This window comes from Aquarana catesbeiana, linkage group LG01 (assembly GCF_042186555.1).
Source record: "Aquarana catesbeiana isolate 2022-GZ linkage group LG01, ASM4218655v1, whole genome shotgun sequence".
NCBI lineage: Eukaryota > Metazoa > Chordata > Amphibia > Anura > Ranidae > Aquarana > Aquarana catesbeiana.
In genome coordinates, this window is record NC_133324.1 from 349603836 (window position 1) to 349629588 (window position 25753).

Genomic DNA, 25753 nt, shown 5'->3' on the forward strand with positions numbered 1-25753 from the left:
CTACAATTCGTGTTTGTTGCCTAATAAGTCCTGCCGTGTGTATGCTTAACAAGTTCACGGCCAACGCCCCTTTGTACAGAAATCCTCAGGAAAGTTTGTATAAAGTCCGATCGTGTGTATGAGGCTTTAGAATCTCTTCCTTTTCGTTGGATAAACCTGTGAGCCCAGGAGTTCGGGCCCAGCTGGTTGATTTTTTCCTTCTCTCTTTTTCCTTTCCCATGGATATGTATACTACACTTATGCAAATTACTAATATGCTGATATAGTAAGTTAGATAGTGTTTTTTGTACTATTATTAATCTAGAGCTACATAGTTAGTAAGGTTGAATAAAGACACCAGTCCATCCAGTTCAACCTGAGTGAGTGTGGGTCTACAACCCTGACCCTTGTCCCTAACCCTGAACATCGCACACTCACATCAGTCCCTACCCTCAATCCAAGGTCCCCATTCATATACTAGGGCCAATTTTGGACAGAAGCCAATTAACCTACCAGCATGTCTTTGGAGTGTGGGAGGAAACCAGAGTACCCGGTGGAAACCCATGCAGGCACAGGGAGAACATGCAAACTCCAGGCAGGTAGTGTCGTAGTTGGGATTCGAACCAGCGACCCTTTTTTACTGCTAGGTGAGAGTGCTAACCACTGCACCACTGTGCCGCCCTGTGTTATCATTTATCTTTCAGATATACTTTACACTTATATGTATATAGCTAACAGGCTTTGGGGGTTATTTACCAAAGGAAAATCCACTTTGCACTACAAGTGCACTTGGAAGTGCAGTCGCTGTAAATCCGAGGAGGACATGCAAGGAAAATAAAAAACAGCATTTTAGCTTGTACATGATTGGATAATAAAATCAGCAGAGCTTCCCCTCATTTCAGATCTACCCCTCAGATTTAGAGTGACTGCGCTTCCAAGTGCACTTTCAGTGCAAAGTGGATTTGCCTTTCGTAAATAACCCCCATTGTCTCACCTTAGTTTGTTTTCTTTTTTGTTTTTAATTGGAGGCTTGTATGCTGTCCAGAGAATGTTAATATTATTTTCTTTTCTATTTTTGTACTGAAAAAATGCAAAATTTAATAAAAATTGTCAATTATAAAGAAAAAAAGGTTTTGGTTTAAAAACATTAATTGGATTGCACACGGATAGGCGCAGACATTTTTTATTTTATTGTCCACTAAATGTGACGAGCGGTTTGAATGTTGCTGCTGCCGCCGCTAAGCTGGCCCTTGTGACTACAGTACAGCCCTGAGCAGCTACAACTTACACTGAAAGCGCCGGCCATCAGCGGTACAGCGCCACTTGTTTTAGCAGCGCTTTACCGCTGTTTAAGAAGCACTTTTCAGCCGCTAGCGGGACATTTTTAACCCCAAAGAAGGGGTTAAAAACTCCTGTGTTGCGGCGCTTCCGAATCGCTTTTCAGACGCTTTGGAAGTGATGCCCATTCATCCCAATGGGCAGGAGGGTTTTGGGAGCGCTAAATACAGCGTCCCCAAACCCCCCCCCAAAGATGCTGGACTTATTCTGACGTCCCGCAAGTGCACCGCCCAGGTGTGAAAGCACTCACTGCAATGAGTGGGAGGCAGTTTTCAGGTGCTTTACAGGCGCTATTTCTAGCACTAAAATGCCTGAAAACTGCCTCAGTGTGAAAGGGGTCTCCTTGTTTAGGTAGGCAGTTGGGGGGTCAGTAAAACCATAACTCAACTGCCTGCTTTCACAGTGCCCTGGCTGCACATCTAAAGTTGGGTTCACATTGGTGTGATTGCAGACATGTGATTGGCATTGCATGTCTGTGCAGATCACATGCGATGTCTGTGCAGTGCAAATTCAGCCATACAGTTTGTATCTCTGAAATTACATCGCATTCAAACCAAAATAATGCAAAGCCCTTTTTTTTTTTTTTTTATTTTGCACTGGAATCGGATCACATGGGTGTTCAGACTCATGTGATCCAATTCCATCTGATTCCACAGTTCGCACTGTGTTCTGCGAACCGATCTGGGGGTGTCATTAATGCGGGAACCCGCATAGGAATCGCAGTGGTTCCCGCATCGCACCAGTGCGAGCCCAGCCTTAGCAGAAAAAAAAAGAATTCTACTTAATAAAACAGCAGCTAAAAAGTCTTTAAAACGTTTTGGGACAACTGTAGAAAAATTACACCTCTGAGTCCCTAAAAATGTCATTACGAGCCAGCCAGGAGTCGAACCTAGAATCTTCTGATCCGTAGTCAGACGCGTTATCCATTGCGCCACTGGCCCATTGATATCCCTATTATGTCAACTAAAGAAGACCGTGAGATTGTGATTGGTGCGCATTCATGTTGCTATGGTTGCTTTTAAAGGCGTGGTCGCACGCACAGTAAAGTCCTATTTCTAAAAACGTCAACGCCCCTCATTGACTTCTCCTTCCTCTAATTGGTCTGCGCTGCTAGCCTCATGCCACCGTCGGCCAGCGGTAGAGCCGGATGACGTGATTGGATTTTTCCTTCTGACGCCCATATACGCTTCTCATTGGCCGGCGGTGACAGTTGTCATGAGGAGGGGGCGTGACCCTTGTAACGCGCGTGGAGTGAGTCTGTGGTCAAGATGGCGGCGGCTGGCAGTGGGGGAGGCCGGGTGTCCAGTGGACGGGATCTGAGCTGTGTCTCGGAGGTGCCGGACACATTGGGAGCTGTAGCCAAACAAGGGTGAGCTTGTGGAGTCCGCTGTAACGGCGGCGGCCTTGTTTGCTGTGATAAGGTGGGGGAGGAGAGACAACGTGGAGAGGAGACATGTGCCGCTGTGAGCAGAGCCTTGTATACACGGGGAGGGATGTGTATACAGGACCCCTGCACTCTATATAGGACATTCATAATGTGGGCTCTGTTATATGGCTGCCCAGACATCACACAGGGAGAACACGTGTACTGTATGAAGAGATCTACCATATCCTCCCATTGTATACCTGCTGATCACATGACTAGCCCTGCCCATGGAATACACTGGGGGGACTCTGATACCTGCACCCCATACTGTCCATGAATGATCATCATATCCTCCCATTGGTCCAGCTTGGCACTGTCTCCTACCTGAGCGGTCCATCACTGATCTTCATGGCTCTGTGTCCAGTGGCTTTCCCTCTGCAAGCTGGGCAATGCCACCATTCATAGAATGCCTTATGTTTTTACTGAAGCTGTGACATCACAGTACCTTCTCTCTGATGGGTCCAGAAAAAAAAAAACTGCAACATTGCAGTGATCCCTTGTGGTCAGTGTGCAGAGGGGAAGCTGCTCACAAACAATCTGGCCAAATCACAAAATGCCTTGTATTCATTAAAGGTGAACTTTACCAATAACTTGATTTATAAAAAAAATCTTTAGCAAGGAACATATATTCCACATTAATCATTATGCTACCAAAATTAGTGTGTGCTGTAAATTGCCTCCAGCAATGTTCCTGATCCTTGCTTTAGGCTGCCATTTTGCTGTAGCTCAGAGCCCCAGCTGTAAATTATGAAGTGGAACTAAACCCACCGATTTCAATGGTTTAAGAATGCTGGGATTGCTAGCTGTCACATTTGCTTGTGTCCTCAACCAAACTACCCAACCATCAAATGGCTGGTGTCATAACGGATCACATGTGCTGCACCATGGCAGTTGCAGATCCAATGGAAGCAGCTTCCTTGGCTGTAAAGGATAGGAGGGTTTAATTTTTGTTTTAAGGCTGTCAGTAGATCGGCCTCTACAAACTTGGCAGTGTCTTAAAATGGAGAGCAACTGAGCATGTGCAGGGAGAGGGTGTATTGCTGGATTTTAAACAGTATAGGCACTTATTTTTTGTTTTATCTATACTGTACCTGCAAAAGGGACCACCCTGACGTGATCTCATTCAAAGTGACTCAATTTTCTGACTAAAATTCTACTTTAACCACTTGCTGCCCACCGTCATATGACGGCGGGACGGTGCAGCTGTTGTTCTGCGCCGCCGTCATATGACGGCGCAGCCTTCCAGGCAGCCCAGGGGGTGCGCCCGCCCGCCGCATCGCTCGGGTAAACACACAGATCCACATCCTGTCAGATGTGAGGAGACCGATGGTGTGTTCCTTGTACAGAGGAACACCCATCGGTCTCCTCCCCTTGTGAATCCCCTCCCCCCACAGTTAGAATCACTCCCTAGCAACACATTAACCCCTACAGCGCCCCCTCCTGGTTAACCCCTTCATTGCCAGTCACATTTATACAGTAATCAATGCATTTTTATAGCACGGATCGCTGTATAAATGTGAATGGTCCCAAAAATGTGTGAAAATTGTCCGAAGTGTCCGCCGCAATATCGCAGTCACAATAAAAATCGCAGATCGCCGCCATTACTAGTAAAAAAATAATAATAAAAATGCTATAAATCTATCCCCTTATTTTGTAGACGCTATAACTTTTGCGCAAACCAATTGCGATATTTTTTACCAAAAATATGTAGAAGAATACGTATCGGCCTAAACTGAGGAAAAAATTTGTTTAAAAAAAAAATTTGGATACTTATTATAGCAAAAAGTAAAAAATATTGTGTTTTTTCAAACTTATCACTCTTGTTTTGTTTATAGCACAAGAAATAAAAAACGCAGAGGTGATCAAATACCACCAAAGGAAAGCTCTATTTGTGGGGAAAAAATGATAAAAATTTCATTTGGGTACAGTTTAGTATGACCGTGCTGAAAGTTGAAAATTGGCTTGGGCAGGAAGGGGGTGAAAATGCCCTGTATGGAAGTAGTTAAAATACAAAGTGTTCTATGATAAGCAAGCAAAAGCCTCCTGGAATATCGCAGTAGTAGGGCCGACAACAGTAATTGTTGGTTTCCTGAGCAAAAACAATTTTTTATTTTTTTCGTACGATTTTAGTTTTAATCAGTACAGCTGTCATTTGAAAATGTATTACAACACATGACATCACCTCCTCATTTTTAATCTGTCGTACGGGATTTTTCGTGACTTTAGTAAAATCATCGGATTCGATCTGAGCTTAGCATGCAAAAAAACCCCCAAAAAAACGGACTATCATTCGTCTGATAATCTCATTGTGTGTACCGGGCATAACTGTGGGACCTTGTATAGACAGGTGTGTGCCTTTCCAAATCATGTCCAATCAACTGAAATTACCACAGGTGGACTCCAGGTTGTAGAAACATCTCAAGGATGATCAGTGGGAACAGGATGCACCTGAGCTCAATTGTGAGTGTCATGGCAAAGACTGGGAATACTTCTGTACATGATGTACATATATATAATTAGGGCTGGGAGATTTTCTTAAAAAAAAACTCGATTCACGATTCAAATCGAGCTTTTTTTTTTTTTTTCTTTGGACACCGTGCCGGTCCTGAGGCGCTGCGGGCATGAGTTTTTAGGCAATGCCGCGGCTTCGGCCTAGTCCGCAGCGTCCGGCCTCGCGGACTAGGCCAAAGCCGCGGCCTCACCTAAAGGCTCCTGCCCGCAGCTCCTCAGGACCGGCGCGGTGTCAGGTGAATCGAGTTTTTTTTTGGACACCGCGCCGGTCCTGGGGAGCTGCAGGCAGGAGTTTTTAGGTGAGGCCACGGCTTCGGCCTCGCGTAAAAACTCATGCCAACCTCATGCCCGCAGCGCCTCAGGACTGGCGCGGTGAAAAAAAAAAAGCTAAAAAAATCGATTTGCTTAAATTTTGAATCGATTTGACCACTCAACTCAATTCAAGATTTAAATCGATTTTTTTTCCCCCAGCCCATATATATATATATATTTGCAAAGATTTCAAACAAATATATTTCACATTGTCATTATGGGGTATTGTCAGGGCCGTCTTTAAGGCAGGGCAAAAGGGGCAGCTGCCCTGGGCCCTGTCATTGTTGTGGGGCCCAAAGCAGCTGCCTCATACTTGCCAACTATCCTGGTTTGAATTCCCTCTTCCCTCTAGGTTTTAGTCCCGTGCTGTGTCCCAATATCTCAGTGTGAAGTGCTGCTACTAATGCTGCCCAGCTCTGCCCTATTTTGTTTTGTACTGTTGACTCACCTGCCAGACCCTGTGTTTACATGTAAATTACCGGCATTCATATGTAAATTGCAGCAGCTATACGTAAAAAGCGGCGGCCAGCAGCATTGATATGTATATCATGCCCCCCTGAGGTCATATCCACAGTAATCTCTAGCAACCAATCAACAAGCAGAAATCTTGTGCTACAACCTCTAACAACTAATCAGTGAGCCGTAATGTGTGCTGTAACCTCTAGCAACCAGTCAGTGAGCATTAATGACACACTGTAACCTCTGGCAACCAATTGCAATCGCTGCCTGATCTGATTCAGTAAACTGATTTTGAGTCTAGCTGCTATTTATCGTATGTCTCAGAGCAGGTGGAGAGCGAAACTGCATTGGGGGGGGGCCCAAGAAAAGTTTTGCCCAGGGTCCAATCAATATTAAAGACAGCTCTGGGTATTGTTTGTAGAATTTTGAGGAAAATAATGAATTTAATCCATTTTGGAATAGGGCTGTAACATAACAAAATGTGGAAAAAGTGAAGCACTGGGAATACTCTCCGTACGCACTGTATTCTGATGGCGGGCAATTCCCGCTGTTAGCATACAACAGCGCAGCAGGGAGGATTTCCTCATCCACTTCAAATGTGTGGATGGAGGAAAAAAGATCCATCTAAAGCCCCATATATGCTATTAGATTTGCTGCAGATGTAGTGTAAGGGCCTGCCTGATTGAATACAAATTGAAACTCTTAAGGTTTGACCTCATATTACATGGTTTTGGTAAATCTGAAGACAAAAATCTGCAGAAAATCTAATAGTATGTATGGGGTCTTAAGCCAGCTTAAAGCGGAATGTTACCCATAAGGCCCCTTTCACACTGGGGGGGGGTGCGTCGGCCGTAAAGCGCCGCTATTATTAGCGGCGCTTTACTGTCGTATTAGCGACAGTATTCGGTCGCTAGCAGGGCGGATTTACCCCCCCCCCCCCCCCCGCTAGCGGCTGAGAAAGGGTTAAAAACCACTGCAAAGGGCCTCTGCAGAGGCGCTTTGCCAGCGGTATAGCCGCGTTGCCCATTGATTTCAATGAGAAGGAGCGGTGTATACACCGCTCCGAAGATGCTGCTAGCAGGACTTTTTTGCTGTCCTGCTAGCGCACCGCTCCAGTGTGAAAGCCCTCGGGGCTTTCACACTAGAGACACAGCAGCAGCTCTTTCAGGTCAGTTTGCAGGCGCTATTTTTAGCGCAATAGCGCCTGCAAACCGCGCCAGTGTTAAAGGGGTCTAACTTGATTAAAAAACGTTTAGCAAGGAACATGCAGTCCACATTAATAATTATGCTACTAAAATTAGTGTGCTGTAAATTGCCTCCAGCATTGCTTCTGTTTCTTCTTGCTGGAGGCTGCCTTTTTTCTGAAGCCCTCGGGGCTTTCACATTGGAGAGACAGCAGCGGCTCTTTCAGGGTGCTTTGCAGGCGCTATTTTTAGCGTTAAAGTGCCCAGCGTGAAAGAGGTCCTAAAGATTACTGCCAGCCCCTCTGTTTTACTAAGCCATCCTACACTGTGTACATGGTTTTTATAAAATTGTCCCTGTAAATACCTTATTTCAAATCGGTTCTGGCCGATCATGTGACCTCCCGGTCGTTCTCCGATCTAAGGGCTACAGCGGGAGGGGCTGAGCAGAGAGCACAGTGGTCACGTGACCTCCCAGTTGACATGAGGAGGATCTCGGCTACTCCCGCTGTTGCTCTTAGATCGGAGGTGGAGAGCGACTCTAGGTCATGTGACCAACCAGAACTGTTCTCAAATAAGGTAATAAAAACATGTACACAGTGAAGGATCGCTTAGTAAAACAGAGGGGCTGGCAGTAATGGTTATGACTTTACAACCACTTTAAAGTAATTGTAAGGGGGGGCAGCTGCAGTACGGTTTTTCACCCATATTTTTTTTTTATTTTTTTTTTTAACCTTGGTGAAAAACCTTGAGACTTTACATCCCCTTTAAGGATTGGTAAGCTGCAACATGTTTTATTTTTGCTTTTGGGGTTAGTGATGCTTTAATTTCTCAATTACTTTTGTAACGTCCATCTAAATCTACACAGAATGCTGCTGTCCAAGAGTGTCTCCATTGCTCCTCCCCAGAGGAGCCACCTTAAGGCAGGAAGTGTGTTACTGACTAGATCACCAGGTAAAATTAAGAAAGGAAAGCCTAAAAGCAGAAAACAAATGCAACCATCACATCTAAGTATCGGTACCTGCAATGGATTTTTTTTTTTTTTTTTTTTTTTGCATTTTAGGTATGTTTTTATGTATGGGTTGGAAAACGAGCCTTCGGTCTTTATTGAAGAGGACTGTTTATACTCCTGCTGGACCTCTATTCAATATAGAAAAATCAGACCAAGTGTTAGACCAGCATGGCTGCTCATCATGCAGTCCATTACAAGTGCTATGTTCCTCTGTGGTGGAGCTCAGAGCTCTATTAGTATGTTGGTTCATGGTGCTGCTTTTCCATGTTTTACAATTTTTGTAACTCAATTCACTTTGTACTCCTTTTTAGATTTCTAAAAAGGTGGAAGTTAAATGTTTGTTTAACCTGAAATGTATGTTATATTGAGTTAATCTGAGCAGTATTTACATTTCTAGGGTTAGATGTTCAGGGTCAGGCCAGCCAGAAGTGTTGGTCTCCCTTTAGTGGGGATACATAACCCCTGTACTCAGAGACCATGTACAGGCTAGGACTTACTACGCTGCATTAAAGCTGGGTATATACTTGTAGTTTGTGGACTGAACAAAGAAAACCAACGATTCCCCCATCCAAGCGAGGTGGATGCAGAAATCCTCCCCACTGTGTTATTGTATTCTGACGGTGGGGACTCCGCTGTCAGAATACACTGATCTGTGCTGCAGCGGCTGATCGACTGAAAGTTTTCCAGCAGTCTCTTTCCACAGAAATTGATCAACTGACTTCTGTCAGACTGGGAGGTGCACACAGATTGTAATTCAGTTGGTCCCTGGTGAACTGGCTGATTTTCGATTGATTGTACCCAGAATTACTCTTGGGGCCGGTTTACACCAGAAGACTGCATTCCTGTGTTCCCCCTGCAGTGCGATTCAGAAGCCCATTTATTTGAATGGGCTGCAGATTGCACAAACAGTAGTACATGTGTGAAAAACGTGCCACACCAAATGCAAATTACAAATGCGATTTGGGGTGCCCTTCACTAAGGAAGTGCGATTTGAACATGGTCTGAGAAACGGGCACAGTGTTCTAAGAACCAGCACTCTTAAAAACCATGGATCGTTAAGACAACAGTAGTAATGCATGCACAAGTATAAGCAAATACAATCATGATTTTAGAATTTTTTCACTGTTTAAGAAATATTTAAACTAAGCCAAGTCTTCAAAGAAAAGGTTTAACACCTAACCCCCCCCCCCCCCCCCTTTATATTGGGTTTTATTGATATTGTTGCCTGCTAAACTTAAAACTAAAGCGGGCTTTGTTAACTTTTTTTTTTTTTCTCTTGTACTTCTCTGCAGGTTTGATTTTCTGTGTATGCCAATCTTCCATCCACGATTTAAAAGAGAATTTTACAGAGAACCTGCCAAGTCTCGATGTGGGCCCAAGACTCGCTCAGACCTCCTGCTTTCTGGGCGAGGTAAGGATGTTTTGGGGGGGGGGGGGGGGGAGACATTTCCAGAGCCTCTATTGCTAAGATAGTGTTCTCCTCATGGAGACATGGGGCTAAAGTCTTTTACAAGAAAATTGCTAGAAGGTAGGCTTATTCCAGAAGAAGAGAGTTTCTTCAATAAAAGGTCTGTTTTTCTGATTGCATTTCTGCGCATGGCTTGGGTACTGGGATGGAATGACTGCTGTGCTCATGCTTTGGAATTGAGACCTCCTAGGCTGGCCAATCAATATAGCTGAAGGTGCAGAGCATGGAAGAAGGCTGGGCAAAGATGACAGGACAGCGAGGGGAAGCACAGATGATGCATCACTTGAGGACAGTACTTTGGGAGGCAAATATGCTGTGCATACATGCACATTATCACAAAATCACCACCCAGCCAGGAAACTCAAGTTTTCCTTTAGGACTTATTGCCTAATTAGCCCAGGGGGTGTCCTTAAAAGTTGCATAGTGCAGTCATTTTGTAGTCCGACAGCAAGATCAAGTGACAGTCATGTCAAATCTATGTACCCTATGTTCACAAGGTAATCATCACCGCAGGACAGGGTGGATATAAATCAAATTTATTTTAATAAAATGCTTTCGGTGTAAAAATTTCACGGTAAACATGAGATAAAACAAAGTTCGAGAATATTCCTTTATCCCATTGTTGTGCAAATGTTATGTACACTACAAACTGTATGATTTGAATCTGTTCTGATATCGTTTTACTAACCTGACAGCTTATTATCCTAAATAGGAAATCTTCATTTTGTTTGCATATATTGAAGATTCAAATTACAAGCAAGATTAAGTCCTTACATTTAAAGAGCACCTGTCATTTCAGATCCATCATGGCACTGCCTGTTAGCGGGCATCTACTTGCCTGCTGTCGCAACGTCCCTTACCTTGTGTCACTGCCGCATTACCAGCTGTCCCAATAATGTGAATGGGACTGTCAGAGGAGGAGCCGCTGAGGGACAGAGATGACAGTTGCTCTTTAAAAATTATGATTTAAATCAAGCCTTTTTACTAGTGATTTAAATCGGCTTGATTTAAATCAAATCCACCCTGCTGCAGGAGTATATAATCTTTCATCTGTACCTTCTATGTGGTTTTTTTTTTTTTTTTTTTTTGTTTTTTTTGGTTTAGGCAATAGGAAGGAAAAAATATTGCTTTTATACATTCATTCACAGACACCAAAAAAGAGCTGGAAAATAGTACAGTAACATTGCTTACATGAGCTGGGAAATAGTACAGTAACATTGCTGATAATATATTATAGTGTTATCTGTATGGTCCCAATTGTTGATTTTGTATGTAACATTTTCCCCACAGATTGGAATACACTTATTGTAGGGAAGCTGTCTGAATGGATAAAGGTGGATGCAGAAGTTCCAGAAATCCGCAAAACTTCAGAAGCTGTAAGAGCAAGAAAAAGTTGTGGGGGTTCTGTTTACTTCTGTACCTTGAACATAATAGAATACTGGTAACTAAACTTAAAAGTATCAGGGAAGGGACAGGCTCCCATGATACATAATGGGGTTATCTAAAATAGAGGTCGACCGATATATCGGCCGGCTGATATATCGGCCGATATTTGGCGTTTTTTACTTAATCGGCATCGGCCGATTGTGCTGATAAAAAAGGCCGATTATAACTTCAGCCGTGACTTGCAAATGACTTCTGTAATATAAGTCAATGCAAGTTGCCTGAAAGTTATCTTCTCTCCTTCTCTGGGCAGCCTGCCAAGTCTGATAAGAAGATACATTTGTATCTCTTCAAGTTCTTTTTTATCAATAGACTGAACTCCGTGGAGAAGTTTTCAGTTTAACCATTTAAAGACTAAATCTTTTCTGACACTTGTTGCTTACAAGTAAAAATCCTGTATTTTCTGCTAGAAAATCACTTAGAACCCCCAAACATTATATATATTTTTTTTAGCAGAGACCCTAGGGAATAAAATAGCGGTTGTTGCAATATTTTATGTCACACGGTATTTGCGCAGCGGTCTTTCAAACGCAATTTAAAAAAAAAATACACTAATAAATTTAAAAAAAAAACTAAGCAGTAAAGTTAGCCCATTTTTTTTTGTCCAAAAGTTTTGATTACCTGTTTTTGTGTATTAATTTTTAAGATATAGTTTTTTTTTTATATTTTTTTTAATCTAAATTCTACATACAAGTGAACTGATTGGAGGTTTGTTTTGTTTAATAAATGTTTAAATGTAAAAAAAATTTCTGTATCACTTTAGGTTGCTTTCACACTGGAGCGGGCATGCGTTGACGGTAAAACGCTGCTAGTTTTAGCGGCGCTTTACCGTCATTTTAGCGGCGCTATTCGGCTGCTAGCGGGGAGCTTATCACCCAGCAGCAGCCGAGGAAGAGGTTAAATGCGCGCCTGAAGCGCCGCTGCCAAAACGCTTTGCAGGCGCTTTGGCAGCGGTGTGCATTCATTTCAATGGGCAGGAGTGGTGGTATACACCGCTCCAAAGATGCTGCTTGCAGGACTTTATTTTAACATCCTGCCAGCGCATCGCCTCAGTGTGAAAGCTCTCGGGATATCACACTGAGACTGCAGGGGAGCCGTTTTACAGGCACTTTACAGGCGCTATTTTTAGCCCAAAAGCGCCTGAAAAAAGCCCCAGTGTGAAAGGGGTCTAAATGTTAGATTTTATGAGATGAAGGGGAAAAAAAAAAAAAAAAATCGGCCTAATATATCGGCCCAAAAAAATCGGCATCACATATCGGCCATCGGCCACTGCGATTTCTAAATATCGGCATCGGCATCGGCCAGAGAAAAACCCATATCGGTCGACCTCTAATCTAAAACGGGTGCACCTCTGTAGTGGTAATTTAGGATTGCACAGACATTTGCTTCTAACCCCTATAGGACCAGCTGTTGTAATGAAATGGCCTTTTGCCATTTTGAGTGGTGCTCTGTACCTTGTGACCTTTGACCAATCGGATGTACATGCTGGCGATGATGCACAACAAGCTTTCCCTTCCTGCCTTTCACGCAGCGCTGCAGCCAGTGTCGCTGTGCACAAATCGGAGCTCCTTGCCCAATGAGAGCCAGAGCTTCCAGTGTTTCCCTTTTTCATCTTGGGGTGGCTGCTTTCTAAAATGTAGTAATTTTGTGTGTTTCAAATGTCCTGGCACTTCAGAGCTACCACAATTTATAGGTAATCAGAAAATGTCCCTCGAAAGCCTAAGACCTCATGCACACGAGACGCTGTTAAACGCGCGTTCAGAGGCAGTTGGACACTTTTTTTTTTTTTTTTTTTTTTTTTTTTTTTTTTTTTTTTAAACTGCCCCTGAACTCCTTCATTGTTAGCCTATGTGTCCATGTACACAGTCTCGTTTTTTGGCGTTTTTAGGCAGTTGTGTTTTAACCTTGTTTTTCCAGAAGCAAAAAAATAGGTTCAGACACAAAAGTTTTCCACGTTTCAGACGCCAAATGCGGCTAAATGCCGGTACCCGCGTTTAGCCGCGTTTTGAGTTTATAAGTGTTTTTAAAGGAACCCTATTTTTTGGTCCAGAAAACACAAATATGATGGTAAACTGCAGCAGAGAATGACATTTTATGACCTGACTTTGGGGCCCCATATCTCGGGGCCACTTGGTGCTAGGAACCCCAGCTTTGGGTATGTTGCAGTGCTACTGTATTTGCACACCAAATTTGGGATTCCTAGCACCAAGTGACCCCAAGATATTGGGCCCCAAATTCAGGTAGGAAAATGTAATTCTCTGCTGCAGAAGTGCTTGACATTTTGCGACCCGAATTTGGGGCCCCGTATCTTGGGGTTTCTAGCGAGATACGGGGCCCCAAATATCATTCTCTGCTTTGCAGGCATGCCGGTATCAGCTTTTAAAAACGTGTTCAGCAGAATTTGCACCAGAGTCTCGTGTGCATGAAGCCTAAAGGTGCTCCTTGGATTTTAGGCTCCTCAGTGTAACTAGGCTGCAAAAAAAGTCTCCCACATTTAGTATCCTCCTATTTGGGAAGAGTATCAGAAAGTGTTTTTGGGTGTAATTGTAAATATGCCCATACTGTATGAAGTCTTATTAAAATGACAACTTTTGTGAATAAAAATTCAGTTTTCTGTATAATTGTGGCAAAAAATGATAACTTCTAAATACTCCTCTTACCAAACACCTTCGGGTGTCTTTACAAAAAAGTGTCTCTTGGGGGTGTTTTTGTATTCAATGGTGATTAAACCCCACCAAAAGAAAGCTCTGTCTCAAAGATATAAAAATTTCGCTTCAGTGTTGCATGACTAATTTTTCAGTCAAGTTTTTACCTCACTGAAAACTTAAAGCAGTATTAATGCCAAAAATGTAACGTTGCAGCTTGCCAATCATTACATGGGATGGCTGCATCAGCTTTTTTTTTTTTTTTTTTTTTTTTTTTTTTTTTTTTTTTTTTCTGTTTTCATCTGATGTGGCCAGTAACTCTCCTCTTCTGTTAGAATGCCTACAGTCTGGATGAAGGGGCACAGCAGCATTGTTAGTCTGGGGACAGAGGAGTGTTGTACTAGCAGATTTAAATACACTAACATATTGAAGCTGAGCTCCAGCTAATACTTAAAAAGCAGTAACCGCAACAGTTCACCAGTCACCACCTCTATTTGTCCTGGTGGTCATTGTCACTGAGACGGTGATGGGCACATCTGTTTTGGTAACAACTCTAAGAGGGTAGTTTTGTTTGCTCTGTAGGAGATTTCATCTCCCTACCTAGTGTGTCTGGGGAGAACAGGAAGTAAAGGGAAACTTCCTTGATGGCACAGGCAACAAAAAGACAGATGTACTTTAACCCTTCTCTACTCTGAATACCATCTTGCAGCACACCCATTTCACTGTGGATCTGGTCCTTGGATTTTTTTTTTTTTTTTTTTTTTGTGTTGGAGGAGGAGAAAAGGTCTGTGGTATCAAATGGAAACCATGTGTGGCATAATTTTCCATATAGCACTTTTGTAGAGATCATCATTGGTCTTAAAGATTGCAGTTTGCTATTTAATAAGAAAAGAACTGTGATCATATAAGCCACACTGCTGCATCCAAAAACCACAAATAAAATATATCTGTAGATTATTTGTGATCGTTCTTATTTAGTCTAAAACACAACATAAATCAGTGGTCAAGAAGAAAACAAAATGAAGCAAAACTCTAAATGTTTGCATGCAAATGGTGGGTGTGTCCATTCCCAAGCATCTGTGAAATTCAAACATCATAAACTAACACAGCATTTGTGAAACAAAAATGTATATCGTTTCTTTTGTTACAGGCTTTGCTACAAGAGTTAAATTTTTCAGCATACCTAGGTCTTCCTGCATTTCTGATACCTCTTACAAATGAGGATAACAGCAACTTGGCTCGGCTTCTAACAAATCACATTCACACTGGTCATCATTCCACAATGGTAGGACTAATACTGTCTTTTTATACAGTGCTTGCTCTTTTTACAATTGCTTAGACCCTCATTGTCTGCTTACTAGTTCTGGCTGCGAGTACCATTAATGACGCCAGATGATCTGCGAGAAGACCTCATAGACAATGAACCATTACCTCAGTCTGAAGGGGAGGATAATGATGGGGAAGAAAGGACTTGGCTTTGGTAAGATAGCATAAATGGCAATGTGTGACACATTTCAGATAATTGGTGCTTATAGACATAACATGTCTCCTAGGTGGCATCATTTCCGGACCCTATGTGATTACAACAAAAGAATTGCTTTAGGTGAGATATCCAAGCTACATTTTGTATCTACGTACATTCTGTTGTAAACTGTGACGCATTCTATGCATCGTAAAAGGAACCTGTAAGGTTAGAAATGTGGAGAATGATATTGTTGACTTGCTACTTACTGAGATGTAAAATTGTGTTAGCTTGCAGGTCAGGAGTTTCTACTTTTACCAACTGCAAGCCTGTTTTGGGATAGCGAATTGACAAGCTGTGAATTAAAGTAGAACTATAGGCAAAACTTTTTTTTTTTTTTTTTTTTTTTTATGGTCCCCCTTCACTTACTGTCCCATAGCCAAAACGGGAAGTGAGCGGAAATCCCTGCAAATTAAAGGAATCCCTTGGAGTGCCCAAAGTCACCACAACTAGTGTCTCCATTGGACAATTTCCCTCCTATTTTTCTAGGGACAACCCAAAACTTGAGATTTTCTTTTACAGTTCAATGACTGTGGTCAACAGGACAAATTGGGTTAATCTCCCTAGTGGGGGAACAGATGGCAATAAAAACCTAATGGGTGTTCTAATCCATCTCCACTCTGTCTAAAAGTGAAAAAAGTTTCTTTAATAGTGAGGATGACCTTTTCAAACTATCCATCTTCCAAAACTGGTCAACAGTGACCACGTTAAATATTTGTATACGGACAAGATACTTATAATTGTTTAACTGTACATAAATTTTAGTTTTAAACCTTGTCTGACCAGAGCTATTATTCCGTTATACCCTTAGCTATAGAAATGGGTGCTGACCTGCCTAGTAGCAGTATTATCGACCGTTGGCTGGGAGAACCCATCAAGGCAGCCATTCTCCCTACCTGCATTTTTCTAACCAACAAGAAAGGATTTCCTGTTCTGTCCAAAGTGCACCAGCGCCTTATCTTTCGATTATTTAAGGTAAGACGGTGTACATTATTAGGAGAGCATGAGTTTAAAGCTAGCCATACATGCACAGATTTCTTTGGTTCAGGCCACAGGTGAAACAAGCAAAATCTACACTAGATTCCTCCATGCTGAACAGCGCAGTTGGAGAAATCTCCACTGATGACAATTGTATTTGGACAGCCGGCACTTACATCTGTCTGAATACCCGACTGATGACTGCATCCTATTGGCTGACAGTTTTCCACCCAGTTCCTTCAGTTTTTGCAGTTGAAATTTGTAAACCTGGGTAGTGCCAACAGGGCCACCCAAGGCTTAAATTTTGGCTGATTGCCTAAAACAGCCAAAATGCGTGCCATGTATGGTAGGTTTAACTGTTTGCTGCTTATACTGATCTTTTGTTTCTCTGCTTTTGCAGCTGGAGGTGCAGTTTGTGATTTCGGGCTCACATCATCACTCGGAGAAAGATTTTTGTTCATATTTACAGTATCTAGAGTATTTAAGTCAAAACCGACCTCCTCCCAATGCTTATGAGATGTTTGCCAAAGGATATGAGGATTATTTGCAATCCCCACTACAGGTAATCATTTTATTCAACAAAAGAATGCTGACCTCTCCTAGAAATTCTAGTTAGCAGTGTGTCATGCTAATGTTTTTGGCTTCAGTACTTTGACTTCCAAACCCCAGAGCAAGGGTAGAGTCAGACTTTACTCTGATTTTATTTGTGACATGTTTCATGTCATCGAAGCATTAACCCCTCCCTACCCACCATGGTGTCCCCTTAAAAGGGTCTGAACACTGGCAGGCAGGAAAGATTTTCTGCCACAGTGGTCATGCCATTAGGAGCTGGTACCACCGATTACAAGTCATTAGCCAGGGACAAGAGTTGTCTTTTAACAACTCTGTCTCTGTGCTGTAAGCACGCTTTCAACACAAAAATAGCCTCCCAGCAACGCATTGGAAGCCCACCCTTTTGCCCATATTATGCAGTTGTATAAGGGTTAAAGCCAGAGATCTGAGGAGCTAGCATTTCAGAAGCAGGCCAGTAATGGCAGCCCACATATGCCTCTCATGACTGTTGTACTTTAATTAAATGTCATTTGACGAATACACAAATTATCATATTTTTATCTTTTAGCCTTTGATGGATAATTTGGAGTCTCAGACATATGAAGTATTTGAGAAGGATCCAGTGAAATACTCACAGTACCAACAGGTACAGTTGCATGTTACCCTAGACATTTTGTTTGGCTTGAGTACATGATTAGGTATGCTGTTTTTACAATGTGTTTCTTGGGTAAAATGTTACACTCCACTGAGGCTACAAAATGAGTTTAGGGAACATGTCCTGCTTGCCCAGGGCTTATTTTTCATTTAGGCATAACTGCAGTGCACTAGGTGAAGCAATAACTTGCAACTGTTATGTTGCCTTTTATCATGGTTTTTTTTCTTCTATTTAGATGCGTGGTTGGATATTCCCATCCCCACATTTGTAGTTAATGGAGGGGATGGAAATCATGTTACATGGATGTTATCACCTCATCGCACAACCACCTTCCCTCAACAAGATTAAAGTCTAGTACACACGGGCCAAATGTCAGACCACATTCTATTGAACTGGCCGACATTCGACTCGTGTGTACAGCAGCCAGGCCGGCTTCTGTCGAGGGATCATGACCGAAAAAGGTCTGCTGACCGGCTCCCGAACATTGTTCTCAGCCAATGTGGCTCAGAGAGCTGACCTGAGTGTCCTGGAGGGGGGCTTCCATGAACCCCCCCCCCCGTCAGAGCACACTAGCACAACAGGGGAGGAGATCGCTGTACTATCTGAGCTGTCAGTTTTTTGGGTTTTTTTTCGTTCAGCTTGCTGGGTTGAACGAAAAAAAAAACCTAGTAGTGTGTGAGGCTTTAGTTGCAGCGTTACCCTGCCAGAGAGGCTTTCTTGTATTCTAAAAGAAACATCAGGTGTCAGATTAAAGAGATCTCTACTCATCCTATGTCAGTGGGTTCAGTGGCATTTGTGCAGCCCAAAACAACCCCACACTGTTATTCATAGCAACCATGAGCCTGTGATTTAATTCAGGTACTTACAGTGGGGACAGAAAGTATTCAGACCCCCTTAAATTTTTCACTCTGTTATATTGCGGCCATTTGCTAAAATCATTTAAGTTCATTTTTTTCCTCATTAATGTACACACAGCACCCCATATTGACAGAAAAACTCAGAATTGTTGACATTTTTGCAGATTTATTAAAAAAGAAAAACTGAAATATCACATGGTCCTAAGTATTCAGATCCTTTGCTTAGTATTTTGTAGAAGCACCCTTTTGATCTAATACAGCCATGAGTCTTTTTGGGAGAGATGCAACAAGTTTTTCACACCTGGATTTGGGGATCCTCTGCCATTCCTCCTTGCAGATCCTCTCCAGTTCTGTCAGGTTGGATGGTAAACGTTGGACAGCCATTTTTAGGTCTCTCCAGAGATGCTCAATTGGGTTTAAGTCAGGGCTCTGGCTGGGCCATTCAAGAACAGTCACGGAGTTGTTGTGAAGCCACTCCTTCGTTATTTTAGCTGTGTGCTTAGGGTCGTTGTCTTGTTGGAAGGTAAACCTTCGGCCCAGTCTGAGGTCCTGAGCACTCTGGAGAAGGTTTTCGTAAAGGATATCCCTGTACTTGGCCGCATTCATCTTTCCCTCGATTGCAATCAGTCGTCCTGTCCCTGCAGCTGAAAAACACCCCCACATGATGATGCTGCCACCACCATGCTTCACTGTTGGGACTGTATTGGACAGGTGATGAGCAGTGCCTGGTTTTCTCCACACCGCTTAGAATTAAGGCCAAAAAGTTCTATCTTGGTCTCATCAGACCAGAGAATCTTATTTCTCACCGTCTTGGAGTCCGTCAGGTGTTTTTTTTTTTTTGTTTTGTTTTTTAGCAAACTCCATGCAGGCTTTCATGTGTCTTGCACTGAGGAGAGGCTTCCGTCGGGCCACTCTGCCATAAATCAATAAATGATAAGCTCCGCGCTCAGGACAATACGGGTTGCAGCCCCCCCTGTAAGTTCCCAAGAGAACTTAAAATGTATAAAAGTGTGAGGATGGGGTGGTTGGCGCTACCCTAAAAGTGTGTGTGTACCAGGAGGGTACGTGGGAAAAGAAAATGGTGTAAATTCTATATGATTGTGGGACAGAGGTGTCTATACTATACAACTACACATTAATGTGCTATCCCAAATAGGTAAAAGTGAGTGTACCATCCAGGGATAAGTGTAACCGTAACTTATACACAAATGTAGTAAAATAAATAACAATACATATAAACCACATGTGAAGAAAGTGCTGTGCGTGGTCATACAGACTTCACCATACACATCCCTTTGGATATATATAAATGTATACCATGAGCAAATTGGATATAAAAAGAAATCGCAACACAAGCTAGATTATCCAGCCCTAAATTAAAGTCCATAGATAAATTCCATGTGCATATAAAAATAGATGAAAATAATAATATATATCCAAAAAACAAACAAAGTCCCACAGTGTAGAAAAAAATAATGCAACCAATTGTATATTGCAAAGGAGTAGTGTCCAGTTGTAATTCTTCAAAGTGACTTCAGTGCTCAGCAGCAAAAAGTGACTGGTAGTGCTCCCCCCATCAGGTCCCCACTCACCAAAAGACGGAACCCCCTGCAGGGGGTAATGGGCGCTTATGGATAACCGTAGATGGAAGTCCTCCTCCACTCTTAGTGTCCCGTCTATGGGTCTATCGGTCTTCCGCAGCTGACTCCGCTTGATCAGGCTGTCTCAGCTGTCTCCATTTATTCAGGGGTGAATGCTTCAGTCAGTTCTTACCAAGCTGTCACTCCACATTTCGGTCCTGAATTAGAGACCCATACTTCATACAGGTCTAGCAGCACTTGTTATACAAATATTCCTCCACAGGATGTCACAGGATGAAGCAGAGTCTTCTCTCCTCCATCAGTTGCAATATGCATTAATAAGAATCACCTTTAGTGAAGTACTTTCTAAAACATTGTTTTATTAAAAAGTAGAAACGGGCATTTAAAACAGCAATAATCAGCATGAGCAATCTCCAGGGAAGCAAAACAACTGAACCTCAGTGATTCTTATTAATGCATATTGCAATTGCTGGAGGAGAGGAGACTGAGTTAAATATGAGTGTCACAGCGTAGGGTCTGAATACTTAGGACCATGTGATATTTCAGTTTTTCTTTTTTAATAAATCTGCAAAAATGTCATCAATTCTGTGTTTTTCTGTCAATATGGGGTGCTGTGTGTACATTAATGAGGGAAAAAATGAACTTAAATGATTTTAGCAAATGGCTGCACTATAACAGAGTGAAAAATTTAAGGGGGGGTGAATACTTTCCGTCCCCACTGTATATCACGGCATCACTTAACACAGCTATATCTCTATCTCTATCATCTCTAGCTCTATCATCTCTAGCTCTATCATCTCTAGCTCTATCATCTCTAGCTCTATCATCTCTAGCTCTATCATCTCTAGCTCTATCATCTCTAGCTCTATCATCTCTAGCTCTATCATCTCTAGCTCTATCATCTCTAGCTCTATCTCTATCATCTCTAGCTCTATCTCTATCATCTCTAGCTCTATCTCTATCATCTCTAGCTCTATCTCTATCATCTCTAGCTCTATCTCTATCATCTCTAGCTCTATCTCTATCATCTCTAGCTCTATTATCTCTATCATCTCTAGCTCTATCATCTCTATCATCTCTAGCTCTATCATCTCTATCATCTCTATCTCTATCATCTCTATTATCTCTATCATCTCTATCTCTATCATCTCTATCTCTATCATCTCTATCTCTATCATCTCTATCTCTATCATCTCTATCTCTATCATCTCTATCTCTATCATCTCTATCTCTATCATCTCTATCTCTATCATCTCTATCTCTATCATCTCTATCTCTATCATCTCTATCTCTATCATCTCTATCTCTATCATCTCTATCTCTATCATCTCTATCTCTATCATCTCTATCTCTATCATCTCTATCATCTCTCCCCTTACCCTCAAAGGTCCCTAACTCACATTCATACATACACATACTAGGGCCAATTTTAGATAACCTACCAGTATGTCTTTGGAGTGTGGGAGGAAACCGGAGTACCCTGAGGAAACCTGCACAGGGAGAACATGCAAACTCCAGGCAGTTGGTGCTATGGTTGGCATTTGAACAGATGACCCTAGTGCTGCTAGGTGGCAGTACTAACCACTTGGCAACTAGTGAACTATTGGTATGAGGGCACATCCAAAGTATATACCAATAGGAACCCAATTGAACATTGAGTTCTCTGGAAAGTGTCACAACCAGTAAACATTCTTTATTAAATGAGCAATTGCAGCCTATGTATTTATTCTAATAGATTTTCTTTAAAGCCCCACTCTGGGACCAGGAGGGAGAGTACTTGTGTGAGTAAATTTGACTTCAAAATTAAATGGCAAAAAATGCATAGTATAATGGGTTGGAGGGGGGAAGGTTAAAGCGGTGTTCCGGCCGAAATTATACTTTTCTAAATAAAAATACCCCTATAATACGCTTAATGTATTCTAGTAAAGTTAGTCTGTAAACTAAGGTCTGTTTTGTTAGTTTATAGCAGTAGTTTTTTATTTTATAAACTTACAGCAGTCCGTGGGCATCTGAAGCCAGACTGTATTTCTTCCTGCAGCTCATCCTTGCAGATCTCGCACATGCTCAGTGCAGCACAAGCAGTGTAATAGGTTTCAGGTCAGGTTTCCATAGCAACGGCAGTGTCAGAGGAAGTTGCCGCCCCTTCCCAGAAGGCATTGCAAACAGGAAATGATGCGATGGGCCACGGCCAGGAAGGAGGAAATGAAAAATGAATACAGCAGATATACAGTAGGTGCTGAGAAAAAAAATAAAATATCCAATTCGTTTACAGTGCACAGTTTAGTGAGGGATGCTGAAGAGTTGTAAAAGGGGGTGGAACTCCACTTTAAAAAGAAAAGGTTTTAGCCCGAAGTGGGGTTTTGATATGGAACGTCTGACAGTTTGTTTCCTATTTAGGCTGTGTATAAGTGTTTGCTGGACAGAGTCCCAGAGGAAGAAAAGGATACCAACATACAGTAAGTGTGCTTTTGATTGGTATGAATTTATCTGATTGTATTGCCTTTGCAATCAGGTCAGTCTTTATATTGTCTATTTGTGGTGTGTGTTGTGTGTGTTGTTTGTTTTTTTTTTTGTTTTTTTTGTTTTTGTTTTTGTTTTTTTTCCTCTTTTACTAATGTCGGTGTGTTTAAAGTAGAATTCCAGCCCCGTCTTCTTCCTTCCTAACACCTATACTGACTAACCCTTGAAAAATAAATATTTATATACTTATTTATTCTCAGCCCGATCCAGTCATGTGCTCCCCCTGTGCCAGCCAGTGATGGCTGCAGGGGGGAGGAGGGAGCTCTCAACAGCAGCTGGGGAGTTCCCAGCATAGTTGGAGAACTGACCACAGTGTGTTCAACTGTTTAGTATGGTCAGTTATTAACCACTTGAAAAACAGGCCTTTTCTGGCACTCTTTGTGTACAAGTTTAAATCGGTATTTTTTGCTTGCAAATTGCTTATAACCCCCAAACATTATACCTTTTTTTTTTTTTTTTTTTTTTTTTTTTTTTTCTTTTTTTTTTTCTTTTTTTGGTTTATAAAAAAAAAATGTAGAAGCAATATATATTGGCCTAAAATGATGAAGAAATGTGTGGTGTTTTAAAAAAAAATAAAAATTGGGAGATATTTATTTCACCCCCTTCCTACCCAGGCCAATTTTCAGCTTTCAGTGCTGTTGCACTTTGACAATTGCACAGTCATGCAGCACTGTACAGATGACGTTTTTATTAAAAAAAATACACACAAATGGAGCTTTCTTTTGGTGGTATTTAATCACCATTGGGGCTTTTTTTGTCTTTGCTAAACAAATAAGAAGACATTTTAAACTACTTTTCTTTTCTTCTGCTTTTTTTTTTTTTTTTTTTTTCAGTTATAAAATTTAGCAAATTATTCTCCTTCACTTTATGTGCACTGATTATCTGTGTACATATTCCCTGTGACACTTACCAGTTACCGACTTTGATTTCCTCATGCTGTGACAGCACGTGAGGTAGGAACTGCGAATAACCGGCAAGTCTGTTTTACCATGTAATCCACTGTATCACATCACAGCTGATCACAATGTAAAGGGCCACTGTTATGGGCCCTTTACCCTGATCTGTGATTGATCCGCAGGACACAGCAAACGCAAAGCCTGCTAGATGCGTGTCCCAGGGGGTCGTGCAGTGGGGCATGGTTCCGGGAAGACATAAACGGACACCCTTGTGAAACAGAGCCATGATGTAACTGTCTTTCTGCTAAAGTGCAGTAAAGGAAGAGTGATTTAAGAAATTTGAACAATAACAGCGGGATCAGCAGGTTAAAAATTAGAAATACTGAAGACTGCTTTATGAATACTAGTGTCGGATTGCATCATATATGCCATTGATGATTTTGCCTTTTTAGTACCACTTAAGTATTCAATTTTTGTTCATAGGATTTTGATGGTTCTTGGAGCAGGCCGGGGACCTCTGGTAAATGCATCCCTGAGAGCTGCCAAGCAAGCGGAGCGTAAGATTAAAGTATATGCTGTAGAGAAGAATCCTAATGCAGTAATCACGTGAGTTTGAGAGCCCAAATTCTCTACTGATTACTAACATCATGACACCCTCCTATTACCATTTCTGATATGTTTTGCAGGTTGGAAGGGTGGCGCTATGAAGAATGGGGTAGTCAAGTAACTGTTGTGTCCAATGACATGCGAGAGTGGAATCCTCCAGAGAAAGCCGATATCATTGTCAGTGAACTCTTGGGGTCATTTGGAGACAACGAACTGTCCCCTGAGTGTCTGGATGGAGCCCAGCATTTCCTTAAAGGTTTTTTAACCTTCACTTTTGTTTAGGGCCTGTTCAATTTTATCCTTCTATCGCAGGTGGCAAAATCAATGGAAATGCACCTCAGCGTACATTAACCACATGCCAACCAGCGCACGACGATATACGTCGGAACAATGGCACAGCTGGGTAAATGGGCGTACAGGTACGTTCTATTTAAATTGTGGGCACGCGCGGGGTGCGCATACTCCGTGACCGTACCTGCTGGTCCCACGGACTCTATGGTCGCCGGGGGCCCGCGATCGTGTCACAGAGCGGCAGGACGGGGAGATGCCTTTCTAAACAAGGCATTTCCCTGTTCTGCTTAGCAACATGACAGAGATCTACTGCTCCCTGTCATCGGGAGCAGTGATCTGTCATGTTCTAGTGAGACAATCTCTCTCCCCCCCCCCCCCCCCCAGTTAGAATCACTCCCCAGGACACACTTAACACCTTGATCGCCCACTAGTGTTTAACCCCTTTCCTGCCAGTGTCATTTACACAGTAATCCGTGCATTTTTATAGCACTGATTGCTTTATAAATGACAATAGCCCCAAAATATTGCCCAATGTGTCCGCCATAATGTCACAGTCACGATGAAAAACACAGATCACCGCCATTAATAATAAAAATGCCATAAATCTTTCCCCTATTTTGTAGACTAAGTTTTGCGCCAACCAATCAATATACACTTATTGCGATTTTAAGTAGAAGAATACATATTGGCATAAACTGAAAAAAATTTATTTTTTTTTATATTTGGGGGGGGGGGGGGGGGGGATACTTATAGCAAAAAGTAAAAAATATTATTTTTTTTGTTTATAGAGCAAAAAATAAAAACCGCAGAGGTGATCAAATACCACCAAAAGAAAGCTCTATTTGTGGGGAAAAAAAGAGGACCTCAATTTTGTTTGGGTGCAATGTCGCACAACCGCGCAGTTGTCAGTTTAAAATTACGCAGTGCTGTATCGCAAAAAGTCCTCTGTTCAGGAAGGGGGTAAATCCTTCTGGGGCTGAAGTGGTTAATATGTATAGCCACACATTTTAACGGGCTTTCATATTGCATCAGTGTGTACACTGATTTTTTTTTTTTTTTTTTTTTTTATGTGTGGTGACTTGTTTTGATGTTTCTAACAATTTTCAATAGAAAATGCATGCGGCAAAAATTAAAAAGTGAGCCTTTTAGGGTCTAGAATATCAGACTTTCTATGACAAGCATATGTTTTCATGACCCATTCCTGTTGCTTAACTCAGACTTTCTTGTTCTAACAGAGGGTGGTGTTAGTATTCCTGGAGAATACACTTCTTATTTGGCTCCAATCTCTTCCTCTAAACTTTACAATGAAGTCAGAGCATGCAGAGAAAAAGACAGAGACCCGGAGGTGAGTCAGACTAGTAATTGTCAAAGTTGAAGCTCCTCCTGAGACTGTGATGGCAAACACTTAAAATTATATTTCATTATACATCATTTTGTATACATTCTCAATATGAGATTAGAGAGAGTAAGAGGGGTCTCGCCCATCTTATCTTTTTGCTGG

The 25753-nt window shown here is 42.0% G+C and overlaps 1 protein-coding gene and 1 non-coding gene across 2 annotated transcripts in view; one reads left to right on the forward strand and one right to left on the reverse strand.

Annotated features, from left to right (window-relative positions):
* Positions 1–2185: 2185 nt before the first annotated feature.
* Positions 2186–2258, reverse strand: TRNAR-ACG (transfer RNA arginine (anticodon ACG)). Its single transcript has one exon. It is a non-coding gene; the product is annotated as a tRNA-Arg (tRNA).
* A 250-nt stretch (positions 2259–2508) lies between these two features.
* The window catches only part of PRMT5 (protein arginine methyltransferase 5), a 44805-nt gene continuing 21560 nt past the window's right edge, over positions 2509–25753 (forward strand). The window contains exons 1-13 of the mRNA XM_073632470.1: positions 2509–2686; positions 9511–9629; positions 10977–11062; positions 14925–15059; positions 15136–15254; positions 15328–15377; positions 16108–16271; positions 16675–16836; positions 17395–17472; positions 22337–22395; positions 23839–23961; positions 24042–24217; positions 25488–25597. Of these exons, the coding sequence (XP_073488571.1) occupies positions 2586–2686; positions 9511–9629; positions 10977–11062; positions 14925–15059; positions 15136–15254; positions 15328–15377; positions 16108–16271; positions 16675–16836; positions 17395–17472; positions 22337–22395; positions 23839–23961; positions 24042–24217; positions 25488–25597 (1482 nt within the window). The 5' untranslated portion in view covers positions 2509–2585. The remainder of the gene's footprint in view (positions 2687–9510; positions 9630–10976; positions 11063–14924; positions 15060–15135; positions 15255–15327; positions 15378–16107; positions 16272–16674; positions 16837–17394; positions 17473–22336; positions 22396–23838; positions 23962–24041; positions 24218–25487; positions 25598–25753) is intronic.